The following is a 12985-nucleotide window of genomic DNA, read 5'->3' on the forward strand; positions in this document are numbered from 1 at the left end:
TTGACAACTTTTAACTTTGTAATTATTGGTGGCTGTAATGTAATTTATATACATTGGAGAAGGGTAGACACCGGACCTATTTCTTTGTGATACCTTATTCTCTTTTCATTAGAAGCAACTTTTTTTCACCATCCGAAGTTTCCCCCCTTGATGGTAAAACACTCGTTACTCTAAAAAAACGTATGTCTTATCTTTACACAGGTACAAAACTGAAACCGTTCTAAGTTGAATATAACCAAAATTCAGGCCGAATCTACGGTTATTATTTAACGATTCGCTCCGTACTTCCAAGAGTCTGTCACGTGCTGAGATCTCGAAAAAATATTTTCTCACGAGTTCTCTCAATTGGGCCCAAAATTGTCCGGCATTATCCCAACATACTTTACCCAGATTGTCATTGCGATACGTTCTTCAATAAAACGGCCCAAGTTTAGCCCCATCGTACTACAAGTTAAATAGATTGTAGTTTAACCATATATTTATAGCTACTTACAAAAACCGATAGGTAGGTACAGTCAAGTGTTAAAATATGGGTATACACATCTTACTCAAAAATATGTCCCATGGCATCTTATTCCAGTGTAATAAGAGCGTAGTACCATATTTATGAGACGATTCTTTCGATACATATTTTTGCACTTGACTGTACGACGACGACCGAAGCAGGGACATCATTCTTTTTTGCAGTTTCTACCTATATGGTAATTAATAGATACAGTAGGTATAATATAAAAATAAAAAACAATATTATGTGATAACAACAAAAACAACTTGCGTCGGGCAGCGCAGGATAAATTCCGTCCGCCTCGCGGGCGATGTTGACGGAACGGCGCGCAATGAGCGAGCACTCGAGTCTCGCGTCTGTGTGCGCGCACTCACACTTAGATAGCTCCCGCTCCCGCCCACCGCAGCGCGACAGAAACATAGCTTCAAAAATTCGAGATTTGAAAAGTTGCTCAGCTAGGAATTGCTCTTAAGTCTGTATGCAAAATAATATTAGAATTCACTGCCGTAAAAGTTCAAGGTGCACTCAATTAATGTTCAGTCGGGGTCACCACTATAGGATATCTGGGAGTATATAATAAGAAATGCGGCAGTACTTAATTAACCCTTAAATGCATAATGATGTATATATGCATCGTATATTTGATGGTCCGTGGCTCAATATGCAGCTATCCAAAATCACATTTATTACTTTTATTTAATAAATGTGACGTTTACGTGTTAGATTCTGAACGCACCCATAAACTTTTGATAGTTTTTTTTTTCTGTAGTGTCATATTTTCAATCTTTGGCGCGTAAGTTGCTACACTGGTTGCCGCGAAATTTACAAGTTCAAAATTTATTGATAAATATTTATAAGAACAGCAAGTAAAAATTATTTCTGAAAAGGATAAAAGGTAAGTGTAATGTATATTATTAACAGGTTTGATAATAATAGTATAGTTTTCCGAAAATTTGTGTTTTATATGTGATGCGTAAATACATCACCATGCAAAATCGGTTGTATTAGAATTTACTTTATTGTTTCGTTCTTTGTATAGTCATTGAAAAGTTTTAGAATAATTTTCTTATAAATTGGCATCCGGGGCCTTAAAGTAAAAAGTCCCTTTAAAGTACATATAGTATAATATTAAATTTACAATAAAAGTTTCATAGTGGAATTACAATTAGGTACCTACTTAGGAAGATAAAACTTGGGAAAAACTGCACGTTATGATAAAAAACAAAAACTAAGAGTGGAAATACCTTGTCCAAAAATTGTGCAAGAATATAGCATGCATATGGGTGGTGTGGACCTAATGGATAGCTATTTAGGCCGCTATAGCGTCAGGGTCAAGAGCCGTAAATGGTATTTACGATTATTTTATCACGTTTTGGACTTGGCCGTAATAAATTCCTGGATCTTAATGAAGAAGAATTGCATTGCAAAGGGTGTTCCTCAGAAACAACTACCGAATCTTGGTCAATTTCGCAATGAATTAGCTGATGTCCTTTGCAATATTGGATTAACTTACGGCATCAAAAGAGGACGTCCAAGTAATGCTTCCATCGAAGAACAATTACAAGCCAAGAAACGAAAAGGTACTATCTAGTCATCCTCTTCCAAGCGTAGATGTAAGAAAAGATGGCGTTGATCACTGGCCTATGATTGCTACTCGTCTTAGGTGCAAAATACCTAGTTGCAACGGGACAACATCTTGGTCTTGCTCAAAATGTAATGTGCCTCTTTGTTTGAATCCAAGAAATAACTGTTTTACATATTTCCATCAATAATATTATGTAGAAAACTCCAGTGAGTCTCAAACATGTTCATTATTATTAAACGGGTCACTTTGCCAAAAGTAGCTCAACCTGTTTAGGGTTTATTTCGAAAAACTTAGTCATGAGCATTCGGCCGGATTCAGATTCGCAAAGCTACATTGTTCCGTGAACGGGAAAGACATAGGTATATAATTATTACATTTTCTGTTTGCCCAAAGGTTGACTGGTGGAGAATGCTATTTGGGGTGAAGTCTATCTGTTGTACGTTAAGTTATTTGTTTTGTGCTATAAAGATACGAGAACAAATGTAATAATAAATTGCAGATTATAATTTTACTGTTAAATATGTTCTTTAGCGTTTAGACGTTAATGCATAGTGATGTATATATGCATCAAGTCTTTTTCGGAAAAAATATATGTTTTTTTTTAAATACTATGATTTTTTTCTTTATTTTTCCCTCAATCTATACAACATGACACATCTATTTCAATTTATTAAAAAGTTATACAAAAAATCATGCATTTAAGGGTTAATACGTGTATTTTCCCAATCACGACCGGGAGACAACTAAGGAGCGAGCTATGCGTCGGGCCTTCCGTAGCCGCGCGGAATGCTGACAACGCATAGCAGTCCCTATACTAATATCATTTTTTTCTAAACTGAATAGTTTGCGCGAGAGACACTTCCAAAGTGAAAAAATGTGTGTCCCCCCCTGTAACTTCTAAAATAACAAAATGAAAAAGCTAAAAAAAAATATATGACCATTACCATGCAAACTTCCACCGAAAATTGGTTTGAACCAGATCTAGTAAGTAGTTTTTTTTAATACGTCATAAATGGTACGGAACCCTTAATGGGCGAGTCCGACTCCCACTTGGCCGCTTTTTTTATAAAAAAAAAACCGACTTCAATGAGGGAGACCGGTGAAAGAAAGATTGGTTTCATACAATGAAATTAATAAGACAGCGTCCTACCTACGCCTAATTATGTAGAAAACAGAAAAGGTTATCAGGTCCGAAATCGGGGCTGATTTCGGGCCTGAAATCGGAAAAGGTACCTTATTGTTCAAAATGAAATGTCAATTGACAAATCTGTTCCTTGGTTAACTTGGTTTACAGATATTCTATACAAAGTCAAGAATATGTGCTTTAACAGGTGGTCTGAATATTTCGATGAAAGATCTCGCACAAAGGGCATATGGTACAAAACGATCCAACCCTCACTTCCTCGAGCCCCATGGTTTTCTTTTTGTAAGTTGAACAGGCAGGATCTAATTGTTGCCTTTAGATTGCGATCTGGCCACATTCCTTTGAATAAAAGATATCAACTGCACTGTGCACTAAAATTGTATAAGAAGGTATTTAATTTCAGTGAGTGTAATTGATTTAAATACTACCACAATGGTATGTTTTTAACATTGGCAACATGTGCGAGTGAGACACTGCGCCCCTTCTCCAGTTGACCGTTTTCTCTAGTCTGGTAAGAACACCTTCCTTCCTCACTGATAAGGTTCAATTTAGTTTGACAAAAAAGTTAGAGCGTGCTCCACTTTATATCCCCATGATGTAGACACACTCTTTGGCCAATATACACTATCCGCATTATTTTCCAGGTCCGAAACAATCTGTGTCCGAAACCCTAAATGGCCGAAAGGGATAGTGCCATACATTAGAAAGGGACAGCATAATTGGACCCAGGGCGGCTACTGGGAGAATCGAAATTCGTCAATTGCGGGCATTTTTCTCTGTCTTTACTCTCACTAAGAGTACTAAGACGTATAGTCTGTCAAAGGGCTATCTCATTTCAAACATAGACAGAGTGAGTCATACTATCTTTGTCTTACACTAGTACTAGCATCCAAAAGAAAAGGATGAGTATAGTTTTTATTGTTCTTATTTACTGACAAATTGGTTTGACCATCTATATTTAGAGTGATTTTCGCGGTTATGGCCCTGAATCGCTGTCAATCTTCGGTTTTGTCCGGTCTGGCACAAGTGACAAACAATTAAGATAATTTGATAGATTCATTTTTTAATTATGATGCTGCAGTGCACGTAGTGATTATGATTATATGCTCTTTGCTGCAGTGCTAAAACGTAGTGATTATATGCTCTTTGCTGCAGTGTTAAAAGTTTTAACATTAAATATCTGAGGTGTGTTTGGTCTCGAAATTAAGTTTCAAAATGAACGAGCCATTCAGCTCTAACGCACCGGAACCGAAGATGGTAGGAGTTTGGACCGAGGGAGCCCGTATTGAGCCGAAGTGTGCAACTATTATAGAATCATATAACTATTATTTGTAGTATTTCCGTATTCTTCGAGAAATAAATACAAAGTATTTAGAAGAATTTAAATTTGTAAATACTGTCATAAATAACTAGTATTCGGCCGTTTCGATATTTATTGTTAATTAATAATTCACGACAAACATAGGTTCTTTTAGAAATGTACCTTAACAACTAATAATGTTGTTGCCTGAAAACATCACATTTACTTTAACTATGTTTTAAATTGTAAAATAGCACTGAATAAAGTACTGTTTTATATATTTTTTAATATATATAAATGTTTATTACAGAGAATTCATAATTCCGAAGAATTCACCAGAGTCCAGTGATGACATACCAACTATACCAGACCTGGATGACTTGCAGGATATTTTGGAAAAGGAGATAACCAAACCACCTCTGTAAGTTTATGAACCATGTAACTATTACATTACTGTGTTACTTGCAAAGATGTGTTAAGAGGGCTTGCTGCAAACATTGATTCCCTTTTTCTAAATGGCAAAGAAAAATGGTCTCCTAATTATACTTGTAATCTGAAATGGATGTCATATACCAGGGGTTCCCAATCTTTTTCAACATGCGGCGCAGTTACAAGTTTAGTATTTTACTACGGCGCCCTTGTAAATTTAAAATCACGGTCGAAAAAGAGTGACACGACGCTATATTATTTACCGATGCGAGCGCTCGAATAGGTACCCGCGAATATTTGTGGTTTCGGATAATGATAGAACTCACGGCGCCCCTCTTTACTTTCTACGGCGCACCAGGGCGCCGCGGCGCACACTTTGGGAACCCCTGACAATGTCATATACAAAAGAATAAGTTCTGTTTACAGACATTTCATTTTTGATACCAGCTTTTGTCACCAATTCTAGGTACTTTTCTTTCATCTTTAATTTAATATTCATGTAGATTCTAGAATCTTATCTAGACAATGCTAACAAACATCAATTCAATGAAGTTTCAGTTTTTGTCATAAGAGTTACAATGCCTATCTCCAGGCTCCATTATCACATCACCTTGATGCCATCATAAAATGTATTAACTGTGTCTTTATTCATATTATAGGTACATGTTCAGATTAATAACATTTCAATGCAATTTAAAGATAAATGTCTTCCAGCTCGGATGGCAAAGACAGCGAAACCGTGAACACCTTGGCTGCCGTAGGCGACGGATACTCGGGCTCCGCGGATGGCGTGGAGGCCGCGCTGGCGGCGCTGCGCGCGCGTGTACCCGTGGTCCAGTCAGCTCCTGATGCTGTCTGGACCATTGACTCACTACTAGCACAATTGGCCGAGGAGGGGACTGACCAGGAATAAGAAGTCAATTGCAATACTGTTTATTCATTCTTTGTCACCATGGCATGTCCTCAAGGAAAGGTAAATCTACACACCTCAGATTTTTAAAGTCTTGCAGAGTGCACATATAGCTAGAATTGACATGTCATCTTTATGTGACTTATAAAGCATCACCTTATCCTTTGACATAATAATTATTTTTAACGAAATTGGTATCTATTATGTCATCACTTAAGTTAGTCTGCAACTAGGTTAGTAAAGATAGTTTATTTTCCAAGTAGACATTAGGTACAATGCGCTGTTATTTAAAATAATTATGTGCGGAAATTGGAAACTCATATAACATATAGTAGGTTTCAGCTTTTGAGTTCTGAGACAACAGTATTTTTAAGAAATAAAGAAAGCAATGGTATTTAGTATGTTTTATTTTATTTGTTATAATTAATAATTTTCTGTCCAATTTGTATAATTAAACTAGACTAAGGGAATGAATGTATAATAAATTAATGTTAAACCTATTTCATAAGGTTTTATTACCTCTTCTATCTATCTTACTAATTTCATTATTGTCCGTCTAGTAGACATTGGCTTGTTAAAACGGAATAAATTCCTCTTGAATACATATCATCACCCAATCAAATGGTTAATAGTATTTTAAGGTAAACACAAACCCATTATGCATATTTCATGATGCTAATAAAATAAATTAACATGGTTCGATTTGGTATGGATTATTTACATTAGAATATTATTAAATTAAAAAGTATATTTATGAATTCAGACATTGTATCAATACAAACCCCAACAGTAGTTCTCTGAATAGGAGTACCAACCGATTTGAAGGAAGGATATTGGTAGGTAATGGTGCTATGGGTACTCATTCTCCCCAACACATTTTTTCGTCAGAAAACATGTTCTTGTTTTAATTGAAAACTGATCTAATACCTAAAAGGAATCTAGTACTTCCGAAAATAGACGCGAAGGAAATTCAACATCTAAATGTTCAGGCCAGGTTATCATGCTCACGAGATCATTTACATATTAGTATAGGCACTGGGCCACTTAGTAACTCTTATTCTATGTTCTGGAGGAAAAGCTTTGCAAAAAGCTTCTACCAGTACCCCCAGCGGACCTGTACGCTAAATAGGCCGTTACTATCAGCACTATATATGATGGTATAATAGTAGCTGCATACAATTCATTCCTGTTTAGTAAACTTAATCCAGATACAAAAAAATGGGACCCAACAACCCAGACTATCTTTGGATAGTATTTGTCATCAAGGCCACTGAAGAAGATTACACTCCAGAAAGTGTTGAGCAGGATCATGCAGAGTGTCATGGCAGCACTTGTAACAAAAAAATACTCTGTGCCATTGTGAAGGCCTAGAGTGCCTGGTCCAACCTGAAACAAATTCACTGGTTATTGTCAAATACTTGTGGTCCAGTTGTAAAGCAAGATCCCAGAGCCGCGAGTCCTTACTTATTTTCTCATAAATAAAATGTATGGGGTAATAGTGTTAGTATGTACTTTTAATATCTGCATACTTGCTATATAGGCACGACGGCCATTTGTCCGGTACATGGTGCTAAATTTAGGTAAAATTATTTCTTACTTTTCTTAAATTTTCATGGCTGATTTTTATGTAAGTATGTTTTAGAAAATACAGTTAAAAATTTATAATCAACATTGCCAGACCATTTCCGCCGGCGGTTACTATTACCAGACGCTCTAAAGCTGTCAAAAAATATTGTAACTTACTTACATTCTCACTCTTGATTTTTATATATGATACTTACTCACGGAACTATTACTATTACATTTAGAAAGTAGCCACACCAATTGGAGGGGCCCAACCATCCCCCCGACCCGATATATGTGTATTTGTGTGAAACTGTGGGTCTGGGGGATGGTTGGGCCCCTGCAATTGGTCTGGCTACAATAATTTTTAGGAAAAAAAACCGACTTCAATGTGGGAGACCGGTGAAAGAAAGATTATTGTTAATTTTGGATTTTATACAATGAAATTAAAAAGACTGCATCCTACGCCTAATTATGTAGAAAAGGAGGTTTGTCACTACATCCACCTTGACACATTTCAGATTTGCTGTTTGACTGGTAAAATACCCGCAGTAGGGTATTCGACTGTATTTAAAATAAATTATTTCACACCATGCATGAAATAATAATAAAAATGGCTATAAGTTTGCTTAAAAGAGTTGAGAAGTACCCTCAATTCCTCATGGAATCCATCATCAGAACTCGAGCTTGACTAAAATGTGCCTTGTAAACCTAACTGCTTCACAAACATGCGAAGAGAACAAATTGCCAAACGTGAACTATGCGGCGTTGAAGAGTTCCATTCTGTTCATCATCAGTAGTTCCGCTTCAACAAATGTCACTACTACAAATGTAAATGCTTGATTTGATGATGAAAATACTAAGATCACTATATATATGCCTTTCAAATTGAGGAGTTCCCTCGATTCCTCATGGACTCCTCCATCGTCAGAACTCGACTTGACAAAAAATTGTCTTAAAAATCTAATTTGCTTCACAAACATAGCGAAGAGGACAAATCGCCAAACGTGAACTATGCGTCGTTGAAGAATTCCATTCTGATCATCATCAGCAGTTCCACTTCATCAAATGTCACTTTTTAAATGTAAATGCTTGATTTGTTGATGAAAACAATAAAATCACTATATGTATGCTCTTCACATTTGAAGAGTTCCCTCGATTCCTCATGGATCCCATCATCAGAACTGAGTTTTGACAAAAACGGGACCAATCTGTATATATATAGATTCAATAAAAATAAAAAAATCGGTGCAGAAATGACGGAGTTATGAAGTAACAAACATTTAAAAAAAAACATACCAACCGAATTGATAATCTCCTCCTTTTGAAATTTTGAAGTCTGTTAAAAATGGCTTGTAATAGTTCCCTAAGTATCATATATAAAAATCAAGAGTGAGAATATAAATAAAGTTACAATATTTTAAATAATAAATAGTTATCGCTAGCGGAGATGGTCTGGCAATGTTGATTATGAATTTTTAACAATGTTTTCTAAAACATACATATAAATCAGCCTTGAGAATATTGAGAAAAGTTAGTAAATTTTTTACCAACCTTTAGCACCTTGTACCGGACAAATGGCCGTCGGGCCAATAAGTATACCAAGTATGCAGACATTAAAAGTACATACTAACACTATATAGTAGGGACCGTGCGCGTTGGAGGGTCTGCCATCTTGTGGTCTGAATCGGAACCATAAACATGCACATTTACACGTCAAGTGTTTTCTTGTGCATAGTAGGTTCTGCCATCTTGTGGGCTACATCGGAACAATAAACCTCACATTTACGCTTCGCGCCAAAAATCTGACAGCTCCTGTGCTGCCTCCTACAGTTCATGCACGCTCCCTATTATCCCATACATTTTACACTTATTCTCCATACATAACCAGCACTGGGAGAGGACAATTTTTTCCTATTCCAAAACCGGGTTTTGTAAAAGGTTTTTTTTTCCTTATACATAACCAACGTCACAACGTCGTAACTTAATACAAAATTGCAATACCGAGTTAGGTAAACGATACACATATTATATATTAGGTAAAGTTAAAAATGAGCGAGTCGAGTAATATTTTCGGTGTATGAAAAACATGAGTTTGAGTTTCCAAATCGTCCCGCTAGTCGCGCTGTTTCTAAATCCCATACAAAATGAGACTTAACGCAAACGCGTACGTCACGTTTCGCTATCGAACAAATGTACACTAGGGGTACACTAGTTATCTTCTATGTTATGTATCTACGTAAGTCACTGATCTTCAGAAATTATAGTATGTAATTTTCATGGTTTTCATACACCGAAAATATTACTTGACTCGCTAATTTTTAACTTTACCTAATATATAAATATGTGAATCGTTTACCTAGATAGGTATTGCAATTTTGTATGTAAGTTACGACGTTGTGACGTTGGTTATGTATAAGGAAAAAAAAACCCTATTACAAAACCCGGTTTTGGAATAGGAAAAAATTGTCCTCTCCCAGTGCTGGTTATGTAAATTGGTTATGTACGGAGAACAAGTGAAAAATAATCAAAAATCACAATATGATAGATTTTTTCCGCTACTGTAGCTCTAGCTCCCTATTTTTCCTACGCCTCCAACTTCTATATTCATCTCTGATAGGTCTCAGAATCTTCCACCAGAATTTCGTCTTCATCACTAAGAGCTTGTTCTCTTTTTTTCGAGTCAGAGGCCAAGTGTGATAATAACTATGAATGAAAAAAAAAAAACAGGGACGTTTATAACGAATAATCATTAACAACTAAACTAAAAATTGCATTCGTGTTATTTTTACTCTGCATGAGGCTCCGCCTGATTATGTGATCTCAAAGCATTCTATAAGGTGTCTGTGAAACTTAATGTCCCCATTTATTTATCATTATTTATTTAATGGTCTATAGTCGTGGTTTTTTTTGCCCATAGTTCTGCTGATTTATGCATTTTTTTTAAAGTAAGATGCTAACTTCGCAAAACGGCACTCTAGTATCACAGCCGTTATCAACTCCACGCTTATTTTAGAGCTAGTTTTACGAATTATATTACCTGGAATCAATATTTTGTTTCATTTACTTATAATTATCCGAATATTCGGATAATACACATTTTATTATTCGAATTATCCTAATAATAAAATCGGACGGATATTGCAAACCCTTGTTGCGATAGTAGGTAATCTACTTACATAAGTTGTTAGTTTGGGTGCATGGTGTGTGTTTTAGGTTGGGTTATAAAAAGAACCCGGCGAAGAGCGTTTCGTGCCACGATCAATGTAGGGTTCCGTATTTGCCCATCCATTACAAGACCCCATCATGTGTGTGATGTTAGGTCTTTCAATAATCTCCCCCGTATTGTGACGGAGACGGGTAAATACGGAACCCTACACTAAGCGTAGGCCGACACGCTGTTGGCCGGTTTTTATTTTTATAACTCGTTAACTTCCAGAACCCAAACTAACAATTCATATAAGAAGATCACTAACGCAACAATTAAAAAAATGCAATTTTAGTTACGCGTTAACAGATTAACAGTGCCCAGCTTTGCCTCCTTGTGTGTGTTCTACTGCTTGTATAATGGGCTGTGCTCTGAAAATAGTTTGACATGATGCCAACACCACTTTCTATCACCGCACCACTCATCGTCGGCTGAGTTTTCACCCTCACGCCCTAGAACCTAAATGGTCGCATACTCTGCGGGTTAAGAGCAATTTCTTCCTGCAGATGCTCCGGCTGTGGAAAGTAAGGGAGCTCCCTTACGAGGTTTTCCTGAGGGTCAACAGTCAAATAAGGAGTGTACTGGATTTTAAAGGGACGGCAATGTGCATCTAACACCTCTGGATAGGCTAGGGTGACTGCTTACCATCAGGCGGGCCATATGTTTGTTTGCCACTAACATGGTATAACAAAAAGAAAATGACACTTTTAGAAAACTGTGAAAAGAGATCATCATAAGTTGCACATATAATAGAATTATAGTGTTTTACCGAATCAGCTAGGACATTGACAAGAGCAAATGCACCACTCATTGCTCCAAATCCCAGCCCAGAAACATAAGCCATCTCCAACTTGTTACTGCCAATCTCGTGATTCTCCGAGATCTCCTTCAGACCAGCCTCAGTCTTCCGGAGAAGCACATACATGCCATAGCGGAAGAGCTCCTGTAATGACAGTTTTATTTACTTTTTAAGAAGATAAGATAAAATTTTAAAACTATTTATATTATTAATCTTCATCATATATCTGCTACAACCAGGTTAAAAAAGTAAGAGATATTTTCTTGCCATTAAAAAGTGTGGTTGCATCATGAAATATTATTATTATATTAAATATGTATATTGTTTAATACACTAGCAGCTGAAAGCTGAAACGTGTATATCATATACACACATATTTTTTAATCATTTTTATTCTCATGACACGGTACATAGGTGTTAAAATAGTACTGCCAAACTGCAAAGTAGTTTGTTGGCAGTTAGTTTCGCTCTTGATATCCAGTTGAATATAACCATGCTGTATTATTTTAACTTAATAAATAAGCATGCAAAGTTAATTATAATTATTCTAATTAGCCTTCAGGGTCAGCAAAGACAGGCCAACTTTTATAGGTTTCCATAATGAGTTTACCCCTATCTACTGCTCCTGTGGGCAATCATCTATTAAATATTAAAATTACATGGGCTTATCTCTTCAGCAAACAATTTTTCTGGTAACACATTAAATATTTTAGGTACCAAGTGTTGAAACGTCTGCTCTCCATAGTAATTAATGGGAGTAAAATTATCTAAGAATAGTTTAGGTTTTCTTCTTGTCACTTTATCTTTATTCTGTGTTTTACATGGAAATGATTTTGATGTATAATTATGTAACACCATAATATAATAATAAATAAGGTAATTAATCATAATATTTACCTGGAATATAATAGCAAACACCATTCCAAACACTAAATATGTCCTTAAAGGCACTACAGCGAACCACACAAGTGACGATAACAGGAATGACAGTAGCCATCCAAACGCCGCTGCGATCATGATAATAATCCTCACAGGATCATTGGCGATCGTCATTGCGAACATTACGAGAGGTGGCCCAAAGGCCAGCAGGGAACAGCTGAAGAATTCGGCGAAAGTCATTTTGCTCTACTTTTACTTTGAAAACACTTGAAATAAAGTAAAATTATCAATACTATATTAATAGTAAATTACTGACGCTATATAGTTCAATTCATTGAAGTTATGAATTGAAAACTACTAAAAATAACAGATTCTTATGATAATATTAGTCATTAAAAATCGCAACAAGCCACTTCTACTGAACTAAACTTCAAACGTCATGTTGACAATTGTCATGTTTTTTTTTTTTTTTATTTATTACGACAATTGTCATGTCATTTATGATAGACGGGCCTTACGGGCAATAAGAATGGGGCCAGTACAGCTGTGTCACGAGAACTCTAACAGTTCAACGCCACAACGCAATTGGTTGATGAGTTCGCATCACGCGCGTGATTGGTCGCAACTAGTTGCGTTAGACTGCACGATTGGTTCAAATTCGTG

General features: G+C 36.2%; 2 protein-coding genes across 2 annotated transcripts; one reads left to right on the forward strand and one right to left on the reverse strand.

Annotated features, from left to right (window-relative positions):
• Window positions 1-4243: 4243 nt before the first annotated feature.
• Window positions 4244-6373, forward strand: LOC133534542 (uncharacterized). Its single transcript, XM_061873707.1, has 4 exons — window positions 4244-4307; window positions 4346-4529; window positions 4845-4955; window positions 5678-6373. Exons 2-4 carry the CDS (start codon window positions 4450-4452, stop codon window positions 5874-5876), a joined length of 390 nt encoding a protein of 129 aa, XP_061729691.1. The 5' UTR covers window positions 4244-4307; window positions 4346-4449; the 3' UTR covers window positions 5877-6373.
• Window positions 6263-12737, reverse strand: LOC133534540 (gamma-secretase subunit Aph-1). Its single transcript, XM_061873706.1, has 3 exons — window positions 12341-12737; window positions 11414-11587; window positions 6263-7259 (listed from the first exon to the last, which is right to left on the reverse strand). Exons 1-3 carry the CDS (start codon window positions 12560-12562, stop codon window positions 6933-6935), a joined length of 723 nt encoding a protein of 240 aa, XP_061729690.1. The 5' UTR covers window positions 12563-12737; the 3' UTR covers window positions 6263-6932.
• Between the last annotated feature and the right edge of the window lie 248 nt (window positions 12738-12985).

This window comes from Cydia pomonella, chromosome 2 (assembly GCF_033807575.1).
Source record: "Cydia pomonella isolate Wapato2018A chromosome 2, ilCydPomo1, whole genome shotgun sequence".
Classification (NCBI taxonomy): Eukaryota; Metazoa; Arthropoda; class Insecta; order Lepidoptera; family Tortricidae; genus Cydia; species Cydia pomonella.